Here is an 18077-nt window from a genome sequence, read left to right as displayed (position 1 = left end):
GTGCCCAGCAAGCTAATCGCCCCCGTCGTCCCCTTCACCGAAATCACGCGTGAAAGTCCCTGCTCCCCCCGCCCCTCCGCTGCCGGTGGCTGTACAGGGCTGAGTGGGCGCCGCTTCACCCTCCCCGCCACGCGGGTTTCAAGCACAAGGGGTAAGGGAGGGATTTCTCGCCGGAGGGGTTATGTGGAGTCACTCCGGTCCGAAGGGCCAGAGCTGATCGGCGAGGACGCAGCAGGCGCCCGCGCAGGGCGCTGCACGCTTCGCCACGGCGGGTAGTGAGTTTGCGGGTTCTCTGCAGCGAGTCCGGGGGGGGGGGGGGGTGTCTCTGCGGGGACAGTCGGGCACTGCGTTAGCGAGAAATTCACCTGCGGCTCCCTCCGAGGCAACCCGACACCCCCCCGGCCTCTTCTGGAATGGGAAGAGAACTTTACTCTTTCTTTAATTTATTTTTAATTTATTTTTATTTATTTATTAATGCAAAGGGGATTTTTTCGTCCCCTTGTTTGACATTTCGAGTTCCTTTCTCCCTTGGTCCCATCCCCTGTCCCGTTGTCGGAGGAAGGGGGAACTTCACCGGCTACTCTGTCTTTATAGCAGCGGGGAGGGTGAAGACTTTCGCGTTTTAACTATCCGGCCTAAACAAAAATCTGGAAAATTACGCCCGAAGCGCCTTGGAGTGAACTGCTGGGTGGCTCGCGAAGTGCCTGGAGGAGGGAAATGCGCTCTGTGCCGACCACAGTTTTGGTGGAGAGCCCCCCCCCCCCCACACACACACACACTGCTCCTTCATGCTGGTAGCTAGGGCTGGATGGAGAGAAGCAAGCGAAATCAGCCCGCTGGCACCAGCGCTGCAAGCATTGCCTATAGGTACCGCATACGCCCTGCGCCCCGTGCGCGCAGTGCGTACAGCCATGCACAGGGCTGCACAGGGAAGCGAGGCAGGCGTTCAGACTGGCATTTCAGCCTGTCGCGGGTGGGTATCGCTGTGTGAATGTTCGCGTTTCTGCACTAGCACAGCGTGCCCCGCTGCGGGGCCGACTGCGGCGGTCCCGTCTCGAAGCGCGATCTTGCCGGATTCCGCCGATTTTCAGAGGAAATATTGCCCCGCAGTACCGACGTCCGGTGCTTCCGACATCCACAGGGGGGAAGCGGAGCGCGGAGGCGCCTGTCGGCGGGGCTACCCCCCCCGCCGCCGCCCCGGGGCGGCCCCGGTGCCCCGAGCCGCCGCCGTCCGGAGCCTCGGCGGCCCCGCGCAGCGCCGGGCACCGGGGCTGCCCCGGGTGACTCGCTCCGCAGCGGGGCCTTTCTCGGGGCGCCTTCAAAGATCATTTCTTTTAGCAGTGCGTTTTGTCGTGATTTTTTTTTTCTTTATAAAAGGCTTCACCTGAGTTGATTCTCCCCCATCACGTTTTTATTGTGAGATCAAAGACAAACTTACTGTGTTGCGTTGTTAGTGGGAATTTATTTTCTTTCCCCCCCCCCCAATTGCTTTTCGAGGTAAAGCTCTAAAAAATTTGCAGTTTTCCCGGTGTAATTAAAAGAGAGAGAGAGAGAGATCTTGATTGCTTCTGCTCGTTCTGATCGCTTCGGAGGTGGGTGGGGGACGGGCGGGAATTGATTTTAGATTTCTCTTTTATGTTGGGTCTGGTTTCTGGTGATTAAATTTCTCTCTTATGTGGACTGAACCTACGGATAGCTGATTAATAACATGCCACTTGGCGCCAACACGGGGTCTCGAGGCCTTTAATCGGCAAGATGCACAAGAGAACAGAGAGAAACACAGAGCAGGACAAACTCCGCCAACTATTTTAGCCTGCTGTTCTCTGCCTCTGCGGTTTTTTTTTTCATCTATTCAGTATTTCCTGCTAAACTCGTAAACTTTATTTGATTTACAGCTATTTCATGAACCTGCTTAAACTAACATGTGTTCCGTCTTGTCCAACTGAATCATAAAAAACAATCTTGGATCCAAACGAGATTTCTTTTTAAGAAACGAGTTATTAATGACAGAAAATAGGCATTGTCTTGAGCAGCGCCTACTTCGGCCTGCGGAGCGGGGAAGTTCGCGGCTTCTGCGCCCAGAAGGCGGAGGCGGCAGCGGAACTCGGCTCTGCCAGGTAGCGCTCGGCTCTGCTCGGGGAGGGTTTTGCGCGGAGGTTTGAGCGCTCTTTCCCCCTAAAATAATCATTCTTTGGAAACGAACGATTTCCAAGCACACATTACCAAAAATGTACTCACAAAGGCAAAAAGCTACAACCCCTCAGCTCACAGCACTACCCACGCACAAAGACACGCGCCCGCGCAGGTAAATACGTACATCTCTCTCTCTCTCAAAAACCACCACCACCAACAACAAAAAGTGAACGAAACGAGCTCCGAACGATTTCTCAAATGCATGCAGGCACGCTTTTCTATGCAGACAACCTCTTCCAGACCTATAGCAAAATAGACGAGTAAGTGTGCAGTACGAACACTCAGCGTGTGTGGAAAACGGGTATAAACCTACGGCGATCTATAGATGAACGCACTCATGTGCATATACAAAATTAGTTTCATCAAACCGAGTGCCAACACGAGCATTTATTTGCACCCAGATTCTCAGTCCCGCTCCCGAGCCGACCTGTCTCAGCACAGGAAAGCTCCCCGGCACAGCTACCTGAAGTGCGTGGGCTGGGGGCACCTAAACATAACCATCAGGGTAAAGCCGAGGCGCCTTGATTGCAAATGTGATCGGTTTTTCCCGTATGCCCGAGTGTCCTTGCCCGTTTGCAATGTATTTCCCCTGCGCGGTCGCAGGGGAGCCGGCCGTGCCCGCGGGCGCTCTGCCTCCGCGCCCGCGCAACGCACCCAGGGCCCCTCCGGCGTTTTCTAGATCTCAGCCACCCCTTGCATAAAGGCTCTCTCCAGGGAGGAGGGGGCCCATATTTTTCCTTCTATCCCCCCTCTAGCTGTTTTTTTTTAATGCAATTGATATTTGCTAAAGACAACATCTACAAAAAAATCTTAGAAGCTGTTTGCGTAATATATCTGTATTTTAAATGTGAGGACACAAGGGTGTTTTTTGTTTTGTTTTGCTTTGTTTTGTTTTGTTTTGTTATTAGGATGCTTTTGTACAAATCCCTTTCTATCTGCTGTCCGGGGCAGGAAGTGGGACTGGCTGAGCACACGCCGCCCGGGTCTCGGCGCCCGAAATTTGTGGGTATCCTGTTAATATAACGGATATAGTCATAACAGATTGGACAGGCTTGTCTGCGCTTTGGCTCTGTGTTATTTAGGGCAGAGGAAAGAAAGGGAACGGGGGCAAGGAAGGGGCGAAAACGGAAAAAGGAAGAAAGGAGGAAAGATTGATTAGGAAGGAGGAAAGAGAAAGAAAAATTAGTTGGAAAGAAAAGGAGGAAGAAAGCAACCGGCGCGGTTTGCCGGAATGACGGAGCGGTGCGAGTGACCTTCGCTGTTCCCTCCCCGCGCTAAGTGCTTGTCTCTCCGAAATAGCCGGACCGCAAGCAGGATTAAGGGCCGGTCCTGACTCGTGTTATGGGAAAGGAAGAGAAAGAAAAATTACAGGTGTCGCTTGGGCAGCGTTTTTCCGTGCCTGATTCAAAGCGTTTAGGTTTGGGTCCTTCTCCCCACCCCCCCAACCCATCCCGCCCCCGACCCCCGCTTTCAAGGTCATTGCAAGATCACTTTCAGGCAAAGACACACGGCACTGAAGACTTTCCCCCTCTTGCCCCTTTAGCTTTCTTCCCAGGGCTGCAGAGAAGGCCTTATCTGCTTTTATTTTCTCCTTCGGCCCCAGATAAAGCCCTGATTGACGCCCTGTTTGGCAATAGCAGATTAGCGTTTCTATTCTGGCATCAATAACGTGCCTTTCTCCCGCGGGAGCATTAGGCATTGATTGGGGGGGGAGGGGAGTCCTGCAGGGACCCTGAAGGCAGCACAAAAAAAATCACTCCTGGAAGGGGAAAACCACGAAGTGCAGCCTAATTTCGCCTTGCCATGGGCAGCGTAAGTGCCCGGGAGAAAGCTCGGGCTGAGGCCGAGCTCGGTTCTCCCGGGGGGATCTCCGGGCCGCTCCCTGCTGTATTTCGTCCCTTTTGGGGGGCAAAGAGAGAAGAGAAAAATTGGCAAGCTCCAGGGATGGTCCTCGCCCGGCTCTGGTCAGGTCCCTCCTTGCTCCCCTGCCTGGTGCCCATCTGGGACCTGCCGGAGACAAAAAGGGATCCCCGGGAGCCCCCCGCGCCCCCGGCGGCTGCGGCAGTCCCACGGGTTAGACCCGAAGCCCGCGGCCCTCGGAAGGGCAGAGCTGCGCGGCTGTGCCCTTGCTGGGAGCCTCGGCCCCACGGGCCATGCGTGGGAGAGCGGCGGGTTCCGCCGCCGCTCTACGCATGTGCGCAGCCGCCGTGAAAGATAGCACTGTGCCTGCACAACGCGTGGCTTCTCAGCCCGACTGCGTTTGCCTGTCTGTTTATTTTTTCATTTTCGTCACTATTTTAAAGCCTCGAGCTCGCCTGGGAAATTAATGGGCTGAAGGGGGAAAAAATGCTTTTTAATTGCATTTTTTTAAAGTAACGAGAATGACGGGAAAGAGGACCCGAAACCACAAACTTTAAAAGAAAAGTGCTATTCACTTGTAATTAAAAAAAAAAAAAAAAAAAAAAAAAAAAAAAAAAGATTAAATTAAAAGTTCGACCCAGGTATCTACTCCCGAAGGGTCTTCTAATCATACAAATTTTAGACTACTAAAATAGAGTTTTGCAATGGAAAAACTGATACTACGCGAGCTATATTGGCGTTACTTTGACACAAACATCACTGATAAACCCTCAAATCAATGCAGTGAGTCACTGCCCCGGCAATTTAGAAAAGTGAATGGACGAAAATACTTCCAGAGATGATGACTATTTTAAATACTTGTTTTCTCCCAGGTGCATGTTTTACCGAAGCTGTATGCGGCCAACAAGAGAGAGTTAGAAATAAAAGGCCAACTGGTCAGAGAGTATGAGGGGGAAGAAAATTAGTAAATTGTCTAAAAATGGGAGGAAAGTAAAAAATAAAACAAACCATAAAACAAAAATCCTAGACTGCTCTTCCTATGGGGGTTGGAAAGAGCTACAGTCTCTGCAAGAAATAGTAGTTAGAAAGCCGAAAATGCCGGAGTGTTTCTTTCTCGCAAACTCCCAGCCGGGCAGATGCGCGCTGCCCTGTTTCCCCGTGCGATGCTGTTACTAGGAGCAGCAGGCTGTGGGCGAAATGCAAATGCATTCCCATTTCGTAAAGACGTAGCAAGAAGTGATTTTAAAATGCGTGTGCGTGTTGGGGGGCAGTGAGTTCATGTTAGGCACTATTTCTTACTGCTGACATCTCGGCTCCTGTCCACAGCAGCACCCTTTGCCATCGCTCCCCTCCCTCCAGGGTAAAACTGGAATGGAGAAATATTGAGGGCGATCGCCACCCTCCCAAGTTTGCAGGCAGGTCTCCAGCCATGAGCCCCCCAAAAGCAGAGGGGGGTCCCCGCTGCCAGAGGCCCCTGGGCAGGGCGGCCGGCCCGGGCTGCCGGGGCCTGATCCTGCGCTCCTGAAAGCGGCGAGGAGCTGGGAACAGGGAGCGAGCCCGGGGGAAGCATGAGATGCTTCCAGGGCTCAGGATTCCCCTCCTAGATATATCCACCCACACACAAACACACGTACACATCTGTAAGTGCTCAAGGTGCCTGTGGCTGCAGGTCTGCAGACCCCGAGATGCTGCCGTGCGTGCGAGAGCAGGGCCAGGTAAGCCGCAGAGGCGGTGCACACGCACGGTGATGCCCTCGCACACGCGTTTTGGGTGTGCACAGCCGCAGAGCTGGACACTCTCAAGGGATCGATCGCCAAGCACGGTCTGGCGGAGCTGTGCGGAGCGTGTAGCCAGACTGACACATGTACACACCCAGAATGTGTGTGTAAAGTATATATCAGAATATAAATATTCACGCCTGTGTATAATCGATGGGACTTAGCTGGCATGCACTCGCACAAATGCGGTTGTGTGAGCGTACATAACAATTTAATTATCTACAGATATCATACATACATTATTTGTAATGTGTGTGTATATGTGTGACTGTGCGTATACACGACATATAAACAGACATGCATATTCACACTTATCTATACGCCTGTACACTCACGCGTGTGTTACATATTAAGCCTGCATATATAAAATACGTGTAAATGCTTTAGCAAGGAAAAGACATCGTGAGTGTGTGTATATTTGTAAACCGTGCGTGTATATGCACCCGCACTCATATGTGCATGCAAATATATACATATATGTGTATATATATGTGTGGCCATGTATAGTACTGCTCGGGTTGCTTGGATTTTACTCACAGTGGGCTGTGTTCGCCGGCCCAAAATCTGACCGACCGGAAGTGTCCAACCTGTTTGAGCAGGGCAGTTTGGGGCTCCAGGTAAAGGCGGAAAGCGAGTGGTTCCCAGCGCAGGCTCGGCCCTGGCTGGCTGCTTCGGGGAGCTACGCAGGGGTGCAGGCATTGCCCCCCGGCCCCGCTGCCTGGGGCCGAGCGAGTGGACAGGGCACAGACGACAGGATCTGTCTTGCGGAAAGAGACCTATTTTTTCATTTTGGGTAAGCCTGCAGGGTTTATTCTGCTTTAACCAGCGCCAGCACCTCTGGGCAGTAAATGCCAGCCTGGCTCCCCGCAGGTAGAAGGAAAAGGTGCTGCAAAGTGCAGTGAGTATCCTCACGCTACCCGTGAATTTTCCCCGCATCCCGGTTATTTTTGAGCAAGGGCTGAATCCCCGGAGTGGTCCTGGGGTGCCGTGAACTGGGCAGCGCGGCCGGGCATCAGCCCTCGGGGGGTGCTGCCCGTCCTGCCCGATGCTGCTTTCCTCGGGACTGGGGCTTTTCGGCAGGGCCTGGCTTTTGGAGGAGGGGGCAGACAGTTCAGCCGGGTTTATCTGCAGTGCTGGGAAGGGAGCTGGGAGCAGCCTGAGAAAAAAGGGGTGAAAACCAAGGAAATACACTCCGGAGAGCCCCCATGAGGAGGACAAGGCTGCGCTGAGGCCCCCTTCGGCCGGAGCAGGGCTGGGGGGTTCCCGGCTGTGAACACTTACCATCTCGGCAGTGTCCAGATCCTGCAGCAACTTCTCGCTCTTCCTTAGGTGTTGCTCTCGGTTTTCTCTCTCCCTCTTTCTCCTCCTCTTCCTCCTCCTCCTCCTCTCTCCTGCTGTTGGAGGAAACAACGTTTTAGCATCTTTTGCGGGATCTTTATGTGGCCGCGCCACGAGCGCATCGCAAAATCGCTCCAGGTTAAGCGAGCTTGTGGGAAAGAAGTGGGAAATGCGAGGCAAAGGCAGGGAAAGGCACTGAGCAGCTCGTGTGCAGGCACTCGCTGGAGCTGGAGGGATTGGATATTTTTTTTCCCCTTGTCAATTTGATTTGGCAAATAATCGCCTCGATTTACTACTTTTTTTTTTTTTTTTTTTTTTTTAATCAGAGCAAATAATTGGTTCCTGAAACACACTTGAATCTGTGCAAATAACCAGGTTATCATTTGCTATATATAGCCGGCGTGCTTGCTTCCAAGAGGCGCCTGAACATTCATTTGACAAGTTTCCTGTTCACTCTAATAGCATATTAAAAAAAATATACTGGATAGTGCCAATATCGTTGGATTAATTAGGCTGGTCTTGTGAACTAGGAGCTTTTCTACTTGTTTCACCTTTTTTTTTTTTTTTTTTTTTTTTTTCATTCCAAGAAAGAGCAGGTCTTCCCTGGAATTTCCAGTGACTCTATGCCTTCTTGTGTGATACAGATGCATATATAATATACACTCCTTCATGCGTACATATATTTACATATATATGTGCATGCTTCGTGTATCTTAGTGTGTGAATATATGTATGTGTCTATGTACACAGGCATACACGCACACACACACACTACATATATATAAGTGCACACACAAATACATTCTAGCAGTATTTTACATTGTGCTGTGATTTCCTTCGGAAAAGCAAAAAAGCAGTAATCTCGCTGATAGGGCTCTACAAGAGGAGAATAATACAAATTAACCTTCCATTACTGCTGCAGTCAACCATGACAGAATAGGCCAGTTGCGTGGTTGGTGACGTCTCTGTGTCCTATAGGAGCAAAGCTCGTGAGATAGCAGCTATCGCCTTGAACTCTCTTTATTTTATTGGAGTATGGCTGGTAATAAACAGTAATATTTAATTTGTCTGAGACCACAAATCGGTTTCTAGCTGGAAGGCTCCTTCGCCTTGACATATAGAGTCCTAGAGAGCCTGGACTTGGGGTCCCTTTCCCAGCTTTTTTTTTTTTTTTTTTTTTTTTTTTTCCTCTCCTGGTTCACTCCCCCCCAACCTGCAGACGGAAATAAATTCGATTTATTTGCATCGTTTTCAGCTTCTCTTCAAGGTGTTTGAGAGCTAGTTTGGCATTGAAGAGGTGAGTGTTTCCTTTGCAACAGTAAAGCTTTCTGTAGCAGTGCGCAGTAGCCGTGTTTAGCGTTCGCTGCGGCAACTTAGAGATTTCCACTTTTGCCTTTCTTTCTGGTGAGCGGAGGGAAGTTGATGTTCTCTCTCGCTATCAGCCGGGAGCAACCTTTTTCCTCTGTGCTCTTGCTCCTTTATTTATTTCTTTATTTATTGACCTATGCTTTAAAAATCTCCTCTCGGCCGAGCCGAGTAATAGCGGGGCGAGTTTCCCCCCTCGGAGCACACGTGCACTTTTGGGCAGGGGTTTAGCGCTGCGGAGAAGCGGAGGGCAGGAGCCTGCGTTTCTTCCCCCCTCGGCTGGAAACTTTCCTTGAGAAAATCCGGGGCGAGCTCCCAGCCGCGGCAGCCCTGCGATGGACTGCTTTTTTAATTTAATTTTATTTTTTGTTTATTTTTTATTTTTTTCCGTTTACACCTTTCGGCGCTGCAGCCGTGCGATCGGAAAGGGGTTCGCCCGGCGCCCAAAGTGCGCGCTCGCACCAAGGCCAAAGCTCGGGCTGCTTCCCACGGCGCTCGCTTTATCCGCGGGGAAGAAACGCACGGTTTGCTCGCTCGTTTGCTTGTGTTTGGAAAGGCTCCACGTCTCCTTCCCCTCGAAAAATAATGAAATATGGGGCAAGCTTTGTTCTGTTTGTTTAAGTAGCATTCTCTGGCTTATTCTCTGTGGTTACAAGTGCAGCTATTTTATTATTATTATTTGCAACCGTTTACAGCCCCTGTTTCTTCTCAAGTAGCTGTTGCACGCCAGTGCAACATGAAGAGGGTTTAGGAGATGCCAAACTACACCCACACGCACACCCGTCCCCCCCCCCCCAAATAGACATTCACCCACACAGACATTTCACCCAAGTGTTTTCTCCTCACCTCAAACTTTCAGAGGACGCCGGTGTTATCGCTCCAGGGCTCTGCCCTGCGAGAGCTCTGAGCAATAGTTGATTTGCTGAAACTTCTGTGAAATGCGAAAGAAATGACCGAGAGGAAGAAAAGGGAGAAGGGATGGGGGGGGGGGGGGGAGAGGGCAAGAACAGATTGGGGGAAAGAGGAGGAGGGTGGGCAGAGTAGATCTAAACCATGCCATTTATTCCAAGTCTTATCAAAAATCCGCCTCGCCAATCTGGTTCTCTTCAGGCTGCAGAATGCGACAGGGAGGCTGTTTACCCTGCGCTGACCTATTCAACTTTACCCTCAAAATAATACATTAAAAAGAGAGCGAGAGGGAGAGAAGGAAGATGCAGATAAACCCACATCCCCGCTCCTCGCTGACGGCTTGATTATTTGAATATAGCAGCGGCTCGGAGCTTTGTATATCTTTGCTCTCGCCGGGGAATGGGGCGAGCATTCCCGCTGGCTGGCGGCGAAGGCGGTGACTGGGCTCGGGGAGGGGAGTGTGTGGCGGGGGAGAAGCGGTCCAAGGGGGTGAGGAAGAGGATGGAGTGGGGCTGGGGCAGTGGGTGAAGGATCTTTGCTCCCTCTGCTCTTACAGTAACAGGGACAACAGCTACAAACACCCACACACGCACACACACCAGGATCCACCTTCACTGTGTTTCGGTCCCCCTGCGCCGTGTTTCATCCCCGGGCATCTTTTTGCAGGTTATATCGATTAGCTGAGTCCATTTGTGGCGGGGGATCTCTTCTTCCCCTCCCCCCTCCCCAAGGCCTCAGAGAGTACCCGCACATATAGATAGAGTTTGGTTTAAATACACCTCCAGGCTGCCTTTGAGGGCAGGAGCGGCTGGGGCGGGGGGGAGGTTGGGGAAGTCTGCGATTTATTTAAGGTGGCGTACGGGAGAAGGGGTGGGGGGGGATATTCCCAGGCGCTGAATTTTCTCTTTGGTCGGGAGAGATAGATGGAAGAGGGAGGGAGAGGGGAAGGAGGTAAGGAAGGGGGGGGAGGGTTACTGGTGAGTTTGATGATAGTCTTTGTGCCTTTTTTTTTTTAACGGCCAGAAAAAATACGCTGCAAAATGAGGTTTGGTGGTGGTTGGGGGGGGGGGGGGGGGGGGGAGTGGGAAGGCAGGGCTGTGTGAGAGTGAGCCTCTCCGGAGCAGGATCCCAGCTGGTTGGGCAGTGGGTCCCGGCACTCGGCGAGCGGAGCCGGACGAGCCCACGTCATTGCAGCGCGCTCCGCTCCGCTCCGCGCAGCGCCGCGCTGCGCGCCCGGCTCCGCGCAGCCACGGCAACAGCGCCCCGCTGCAAACCTGCCTGGAGCGGCGGCTGCTGCCAGCCCGCCCGAAACTTTTTCATTTTAAGCGGGTGCTGTTTTCTTTTTCATCTCTTTCCTACTCTCCCTCTTTCTCCTTTTTTTTGGGGGGGGGGGGGAGTAGGAAGAGTGGGGTGGGGAAAACTATCTTCCAGATCAGGCTGAGAAAGGAGTGGGGGGTGGGGGCTTTATCTTGGTCTCAGGATCCTTTCTAGTGCGTCTGACAACCTGGAAGTGTTTGGAGAGAGCAGGAGAGAGAGATAGAGACAGAGAGCAGCAGGCAAGCAGGCTTGCATTGGATAGATTTTTTTTCTTCCAGGCTGGGTTTTCACATGCTGATCTGCAAATAAATAAATAAAAGGAAATATGCACACGAGAAGCCTGATCCCAATGTAATTTCCATTGCAAAGGGGGATAATATACACATACATATATATATGGAGATGCATTGATTGCATGGAATTCAACAAGCAAGGTAACAGCTCTTCCATTGCCATGTATGTCCGTCGGTGTCTGTCATATGTGTGCGTGCGGGTGTGTGTGACCGAGGGAGAGCGAAAGTGGCTGGCTGCGGTCATTGTTATACACATATTGTCTTTGCCGAGGAGCGGCAAGGCATCGAGAGCCGAAGCAGGAGCGGGGATGCGGGGGGCTCCCTGCGCTCTCGCGGCTGTCTGTGGGGCTGGGGGAGGAGGAGGCGGGGGGTACGCGGGGCGAGCCCAAGAACAGGCTGGAACAAAAGGAAAGGGTTTTTTTCTTTCTCCCTTGCAAACCCACTTGGTGCTACTTTAGCAGCGCAAGATGCATTTTTCATACAGCCATCGCGGCCTGGTTCTGTCAAGCTCCATTTCTTCTCAGAAGCTCTTTAAAGGGGAAAAAATTAGAAGCCACGGATCGCCAATTGCTCTTAGTTGTTGGGTTATTTATTTTATTTTATTTTATTTATTTATTTATTTATTTTGCTGTCTCGACCTCCCCCCCCTTTTTTTAATCTGCTTAATTATGTCTCGGCCCGCCGACGTGCGGAGAGCGTCTCGGAAGCACACTGGAGACATTCTCCCCTGCGCTGCCATATCTGGGTCCCTCTTTGTTTTTATAAACATGCCTTTTTCCGCACCCTCCCCCTAACTTTGCCAGCTCAGGGTGAATAATAGAGCCAAGCTGGAGGGAAATCGATTAAAAATGAATAGCCAGCACTTCCGAAGCTCTCTGTGTGTGTGTGTGTTGGGGGGGGGGGGGAATAAATAAGAACAACAGCCTAGGAAAAGAGGAGGAGGGGAAGAGAAAGCCTTAAATGGTCTCAGTATCAGGGTGGCTGCGCGGGTGTCCCCCGCGCCCGCGGGGTGTGCGCAGGCTGCGGCCCCGCGCTGCGGGCGCTGCTCCCCGCGTCGCCCCGCGGCCCCGGCGCCGCTGCGGCCCCTTCGCCGGGCCGCGGGGACGGGGCGGTCGCGCCGGGACGGAGCGGGCAGCCAGGCCCTTGCTTTCAACGATCTTAAGCTGCGAAGGTGCCGAGCTGGTGTCCCTTCGCTTTTTGTCCTTTTCGATGATATACACATGTACGTAGATCTTGCCCACCACTCGCAGGGAAGACGGTTTTCTTCCCCCTCCTTTCCGCTCCCGTTTTCCCGTTTTTTCCTCTGCATTTAAAGGAGAATCGTCTTTTTTACATTTTTTTTAAGAATGGCTTTTAAATGTTGTTGCAGGGATAAGGGAGAACTCATTTCAGAACAATCACAAGTACTTAAAAACAATATTGTCTCCATATGGTTGGCCTTTCAAAAATGAATCCCCTTCTTTGAAACATGCAGGAGAGATTTTTTTAAGCTACTAAAACTCTAAACTGCTTAAGAACAAAAAAACAATAGATAATTCAATTGCTTTTATCGTATTTTGCCGTTTGGAAACTTTTACTATTCCTGATAGACTAAAGAGCTTGTAAAACTACATTAAAATAGTGTCTTCAAAACTCACTGTTGTTTCTTGCATTAGATGAAAGCCCCGCGTTATATTTTTAAGATTATTTTCTTGGCTACTGCAGTTTTACTCTAATGTTATGGCTCAGTTCACTTCAACCTCAATGCAAACCACGCTCACAAACTCGTGCTGCACGTTACCTTGCACAATATCTCGACTGACTGATTTATTTGCACTTTTAAAAAAATTTTCGTCTCGTCCATCCAACGCTGCTTTACAAGCAACTTCCAGCTGTCTGCGGGGCGGGGATGAGGGGGGAGAGAAAACGCTTCTCTTGCAGAAATGTCGCCCTTCGCGGGGGTGCAAGTTGCCAGCGAGAAGTTTAATTTTCTTTGAAAGTGAGGTTATATAATCTCCATCACGTGTCACTAGCGTTTGCCTGTTTTAACTGGGAGGTGAAAGTTCCCACCTCCCTCGATGGAATGGGGATGTTTTAAGCCACCTCGGCTGCGGTGAGCCCGGTCTCGGCCCGCTGCTCTGGAAGCGGTCAAAGCTCAGCGAAGGCTTTGCCATCCGTCCCGGACGCTGCACCTAAAAAAAATGTCATTTATGTGATGAGTTGCTCTGTCCACGACCAGGTTACCCCAGCGCAGCACCTCGGTGCCCACCTCCCTCCGTCCTGCCAGACAGACCTCGCTCACGGCTTCCCGGGAGGGCAGCCGAAATATGCTGTTTACCTTTTGCAAAAGATGCATTTAATAATACCGCCTCCCCTCTCCCCTCCCCCACCCCAAATCCTATCATCCCTTGCGGGCAGCGATAATAAATAAAAGTCTTTATTTCTCCCTCACCAAAAGTTAAAGGGCCTTGTTCCCTCCCCAGGCGGCTGGAAGTGAGTTGCCGGCAGAGAAGGCTTGTTGGACAGGCTGCCTCAGCAGCCGCATCCAGGGCTCCTTCTCTCTCGGGCATATGTATATATATTTTATTAAACGTCAGCTTTGACTTATGTGTCTCTTATCTCTGCTCTCTCCCCGATGTGTGCCTGCAGTGGGGGATTCAGCGAAGGAAGCTCGTAACATGGCGGATACCGAGGAAGGCTTTGGGCTTCCAACCACGCCGGCTGACTCGGAGTCCAAAGAGCTGCAGGCTGAAACCAAGCAGGACACTCCACTGGGGGCCACCAGCAAGTCCCCCACCTCTCCCCAGGCAGCCTTCACCCAGCAGGTAAGGACCAGGGCACAAATACGCTCCTCTTCCTTTCCTTTTCGCTTTTTTCCCCCCTTCTCTGGATTTTTTTCCCCTCCAATATGTGCTCAGCTATGTTCCTGTTCCTGCTACTGGCAGGGATGAATCATTTTAGGCCCCACGGGATTGAAAACTCTTTCTTACCTGTTTACCCAAGCTGTAGTCCTATTCCTGCTTTAATATTATTCACAGTGGTGTTCGCTCCTCAGCGTGCTGGTAAATGCTGTAAGCGTGTGTGGTGGGGTGCGCGGAAATGCACGCACTCAAAATACTGGAGATAGGTGCACATTTCCCCAGCGGGAGACACTCAGATGTACGAACACAGGCGTAGGCACCGCTGCGCACAAACACACACAGCCGCATTCGCGTATGTATATTTATCTCCACCGTTACGGACGCCCGTGCATGTCTATGTAACATCTAAATATGTGCCCACGCTGTACACACACTGTACACATAGGCGTACGCATGCACACACAAATACTTGCAACGCCGCTCGCGCACACAGCTCCACACAGCTCCGCATACGCGGAGCGGCCTGACGGCAACGGCGTGTCACGCGTGGGCTCCTCTGCACGTACCTAAGCGCACGGCCGCCACGCACGCGGAGGGGCCCGGCCGCTCTCTCAGCCCCCAGGGGTGTGGGGGGCTCCCCCGCTTTCCAGCCGCACAGCCGCATCCCGCCCCAAGGTGTAGCATGTTCCTCGGGGACACGCGTGGGCTCCCACGCGGCAGGCCCCGGCCGCTGCCGAGGAAAGCAGGCCAGGGCGCCGGCGGGTCGGACGGCCGCCGCCGCCGCTCCCAGCCCGGCTCCGGTCGCGGCGCTCCGCAGCGCGGAGCGGCCGCGGCGCGGGGGCGCAGAGAGGCTTTTCCGCGGCTGCGGAGCGTGGGGCGCCGCCTCTCCGGAGCGCCCCGCTTATTTCCTCGCAGGTAAATACTCAGGAGGAAAATCGAGTCGGTGCTAGGGAGAGCCCCCGCGGTGTCCCTGCAGGTGGGGGCATGCCCACGGCGCGCGAGGCGCAGCGTGTGTGTCGGTGTTTTCGCGCGTGGCGTGGGCACGCAGCCGAACCGAGGGAGCCGTGCGGATTTGGAAACCGAGCCGCGACGCATTTCGGAGGAGGATTTTAGCTCAGTGTTCGGTCAGGGGCTCTGATGAGGAATATGTTTGGGGCTTTGCGGGTAGGGGTGGTTGGCTTTGTTATTGCGGGTGCCGTTTGGGGAAGTTTCGAGGAATGCAGGCGCTAGCTGCGCTATCGTCAGGACTGCGTCGTGACAGGACTTCCCCTGCACGATCGTCGCCGACAGGGTCCCGCTAGGAGATCAGCCACTTACTGGGGTCCTTGTTGGAGATTTAATAAAGTTATCGTACGCGGGGCAGCAACGATCACTTCCATTAACGCCTGTGCATGGGACCCATTTGTTCCTCCATCCTACAGAAGTAGGAGAGTCGGCAAGTATAAATCATTCATCAGAAGGGTGTAAATCTCCTGCAGCTGGCTCCTGAAACCAGCTGAGGATCTGGCCCGAAGCAGAAGGGTATTTCTCCCAGCGGCGGGTCGGGCTGGGGACCATAGGGGCTGGAGCCGGCCCAGGACGGGCTGGGTGGCCCCGACCGCTTCCCTCCCAGGGAGCAGCACCGAGGCCCTCAGGATCCTACACCAGAGTCCCCTTGGCTAGGTGTCGAAGGCCCTGGCCTCAAATCCCCTCCCGTGCCCAGCTTTGCAAAACCCCTGTGAAGACAGCAGGTTTTCTCCGGGAAGCGTCCAAGCCCTGGACGCCGGCCCGGGGCCACTGGCCCTGCTGCGGCAGGGCTCTGCGAGGAGCTCACGATTTTTTTTGCCTTCCTCCTTTGCAGGGCATGGAGGGGATAAAAGTGTTTTTGCACGAGCGGGAGTTGTGGCTGAAATTTCACGAAGTGGGGACTGAGATGATTATAACAAAGGCTGGAAGGTAAGAGACAGACCTAAGCGATGGGGAGCGGAGCCTCCTCTTCCGAGGAAGGCAACCCACGCGCTCCGCGTCTCTCTTTGTGTCTGTGTGTCTGAATCTGTCCTCATTCCTTCCTGCGGGTGCTCGTTGGGAGGCTTTCGCGTATGTGTGCAACTGGCTGCGCATTTGTGCCCGAATGTCCCTGAGCGCGCGTTTACCGACTGCTTGCCTGGAGACACGCGTGGGGAAGTGCCGCAAGTGTGTGTCTACAGCGGTGTGTAAGCCGCTGGGGGGGGGGGGGGGGGCCTGTGCGTGGCTGCACACGTACCCAAGGTGCAAACAGAGGCGCTGTCCCCTACTTCGCGGACGCAGGTTCGCTCACGTCCTTTGGGAGTGCTCGCCCACGGGCCGCGGCTCCCTCCGCGGGTGGCGCCGCTCCCGCGCGGCCCCGCGGGGCTGGTGGCGGCAGGGGGCTGTGGGGCGGCCGGGTGGCAGCCCTCCCTGGGCGGATAGGGTCAGAATAAACTGTTTCTTCTGGCTTCTTTCTTAACCAGAACAGTTGGATCGTTAATCCCAGTTTCAGGCCGCTGGAAGTTTTCCAGGCAAACGCTAGTTGCAACCACTTGGCCGAAATCTAACCTTGTTTAGAGTAGTTCACTGGGCGATTTCGTTACTATTACTTTTAATTAAAAGAGCAGCTTTACCCTATTGTGATTTTTTTTTTTTTTTTTTTTTTTTTTTTTGTGACTCCTTCCCCTCTTTCTGGAGGTTTCTTGCTTATTACGTGCACATTGAGGCGAATATATCCAGAACACCCACACTACCCCATTAAAATATACGTGGTTCTAAGCTACTGTTTATATACTGATAGTTTAGCTCGTTAGATACAGATAGATGTATCTGCAAATAAATAGCATGGCTATCTTACTGTGACCAGATACGCTTTTCTGCGTGTGTGTGTTTGTCTCCGTGGGTGCGTAGAAAAACATGCAGCCTTGCAAATCCAACTTTATTGGAGCTGAGCGTAATCGATTCCATAACTGGCTTAGTAAATGTGATCCATAGATATTTATACGTGGAGGCATACGCTTCTGAGTGCATTTAAGGCGATTTAACATTATCTTTAATATTAATGTGTTGGAGGACTCTTAAACAGAAGATTGTCTAAGCTAGCAAGATTCAATAAAACAGTCTCTCAAGTCCCATCAGTAAACTCGGGGCAACCCGGGAAAGGTTCTTTCCGCTGGGATTTTTAAAATCAAACAGCATACCTGCCACTACCCAAGGACTCATCAGAGGAAGCGGGGAAATCGCCACGCACAGAAATAATAGTAGTTTTAGCTTGCAAAGGCTCAATGAACAAGGCAGAGTCAAACTTTCATTTTGTTCTGTCATCTGGCATTTGTCGTGGTCTTCCAAAATTTGCTTGAAGAGGGAGGGGAAAAAATAGAGCTGACTGTAAAGTTTTGCAGATAGATCCGTCTTGCGGCTCGCCTTCGCTTTGAACTCATCTGCCGCTGAAAAGATCGATTTTTAAAGGCGGGTATTGCATAAAACGGGAAGCGATATAAACAGCAGTGTTGGAGAGGCATTAGGGAAAACTGTTTGCACGGAGGGAAGCTGATGAAATTCAGGGTCCTGCCGAAAGCCTCCCACCCCGAGAGCCCCGCAGCGCGGTGCCGGGACGTGGTTGCCGCGCCGGCTCCGCTCGGAGAGCTGCGGGTGGAGGGACTTCGCGAAAATGCAAAGTTCACAGAAAGCAGCGCTTGAAGGGAGACATAAAACACCTTGCAGTGGATAGAAACCTCATCTGCACAGCAGTAAAGTAGACGTTTACAGTGCAGTGTCTTTGGGGAAGAGTGCACACGTCTCGCCAGGCTGAGTACGGAGTAGTTTTACTTATTTATATAGTTCTTCAGGTTTATTGTTGAAATCCGTGTTCCTCTTCTTGCTGATCAGGTGTTTTCGGTATAGTTACAGACCATTGTTCAGGTGGGATTTGATTTCTTCCTCAGAATTTCAGCGCTAACCCCCGACTTTATTCGTTACTAGCTTTTCCCCCAGCTTTTTGCATCCAAATAAAAATATATATATTAAAAAAAAGAAAGAAAGCCATATCTCAAAGATAAGAGACCAAGCCTTTCAGAAGAGTGCAGTATTTTTAGAGGTGAGCGGTTTTTATTTATACGTGTTTTAAGTCAAGGGATACATTTTCATCTGCTTTATTTTTAAATATTTGGAAAGCTCAAGCTAAAATAACATCAGTGTTT

At 52.0% G+C, this 18077-nt stretch overlaps 2 protein-coding genes and 1 long non-coding RNA gene across 31 annotated transcripts in view; 1 reads left to right on the top strand and 2 right to left on the bottom strand.

Annotated features, from left to right (window-relative positions):
• Positions 1-18077, top strand: part of TBX5 (T-box transcription factor 5) — a 74068-nt gene that overhangs the window by 19772 nt on the left and 36219 nt on the right. Inside the window, exons 1-3 of one of the 4 annotated variants that reach the window (XM_062590538.1) lie at positions 8197-8466; positions 13682-13857; positions 15734-15828. In XM_062590538.1, coding sequence (XP_062446522.1) covers positions 13711-13857; positions 15734-15828 — 242 coding nt within the window. In that variant the 5' untranslated portion in view covers positions 8197-8466; positions 13682-13710. Of the gene's footprint in view, positions 1-8196; positions 8467-10944; positions 11195-13507; positions 13526-13681; positions 13858-15733; positions 15829-18077 lie in introns of those variants that run through there. The other 3 variants (XM_062590536.1, XM_062590537.1, XM_062590539.1) reach the window with 3 other exon arrangements.
• On the bottom strand, positions 434-10164 carry LOC134148452 (uncharacterized). 26 transcript variants are annotated; one of them, XM_062590549.1, is made up of 8 exons: positions 10043-10164; positions 9381-9465; positions 8074-8141; positions 7113-7225; positions 6369-6418; positions 5353-5419; positions 3447-3522; positions 2185-3204 (listed from the first exon to the last, which is right to left on the bottom strand). In XM_062590549.1, the coding sequence occupies exons 3-8, from the start codon at positions 8097-8099 to the stop codon at positions 2991-2993; spliced, it is 546 nt and encodes a 181-aa protein (XP_062446533.1). In that variant the 5' UTR covers positions 8100-8141; positions 9381-9465; positions 10043-10164; the 3' UTR covers positions 2185-2990. The 26 variants fall into 26 exon arrangements, with proteins under 26 accessions (XP_062446541.1, XP_062446551.1, XP_062446543.1 ...); XM_062590547.1 differs by having other exon boundaries at positions 3014-3204; positions 10053-10164; XM_062590557.1 differs by lacking the exons at positions 2185-3204; positions 3447-3522 and adding an exon at positions 434-704 and having other exon boundaries at positions 10053-10164.
• LOC134148454 (uncharacterized) lies at positions 12830-14626 on the bottom strand. Its single transcript, XR_009960214.1, has 3 exons — positions 14460-14626; positions 14023-14215; positions 12830-13224 (listed from the first exon to the last, which is right to left on the bottom strand). It is a non-coding gene; the product is annotated as an uncharacterized LOC134148454 (long non-coding RNA).

The sequence above is a fragment of the Rhea pennata genome, chromosome 17 (assembly GCF_028389875.1).
Source record: "Rhea pennata isolate bPtePen1 chromosome 17, bPtePen1.pri, whole genome shotgun sequence".
NCBI lineage: Eukaryota > Metazoa > Chordata > Aves > Rheiformes > Rheidae > Rhea > Rhea pennata.
This window is presented reverse-complemented; position numbering and strand designations above follow the sequence as displayed.

Bases quoted from the DNA above. Each gene is read 5' to 3' on its own strand.
- LOC134148452 (XM_062590540.1), bottom strand. From the start codon at position 10,089: ATGAAACACGGCGCAGGGGGACCGAAACACAGTGAAG. The intron at 9,466-10,052 runs GTGGATCCTGGT...CGCATTTCACAG, and splicing joins GGGACCGAAACACAGTGAAG to AAGTTTCAGCAAATCAACTA. The intron at 8,142-9,380 runs GTGAGGAGAAAA...TTGCTCCTATAG, and splicing joins GCGTCCTCTGAAAGTTTGAG to GACACAGAGACGTCACCAAC.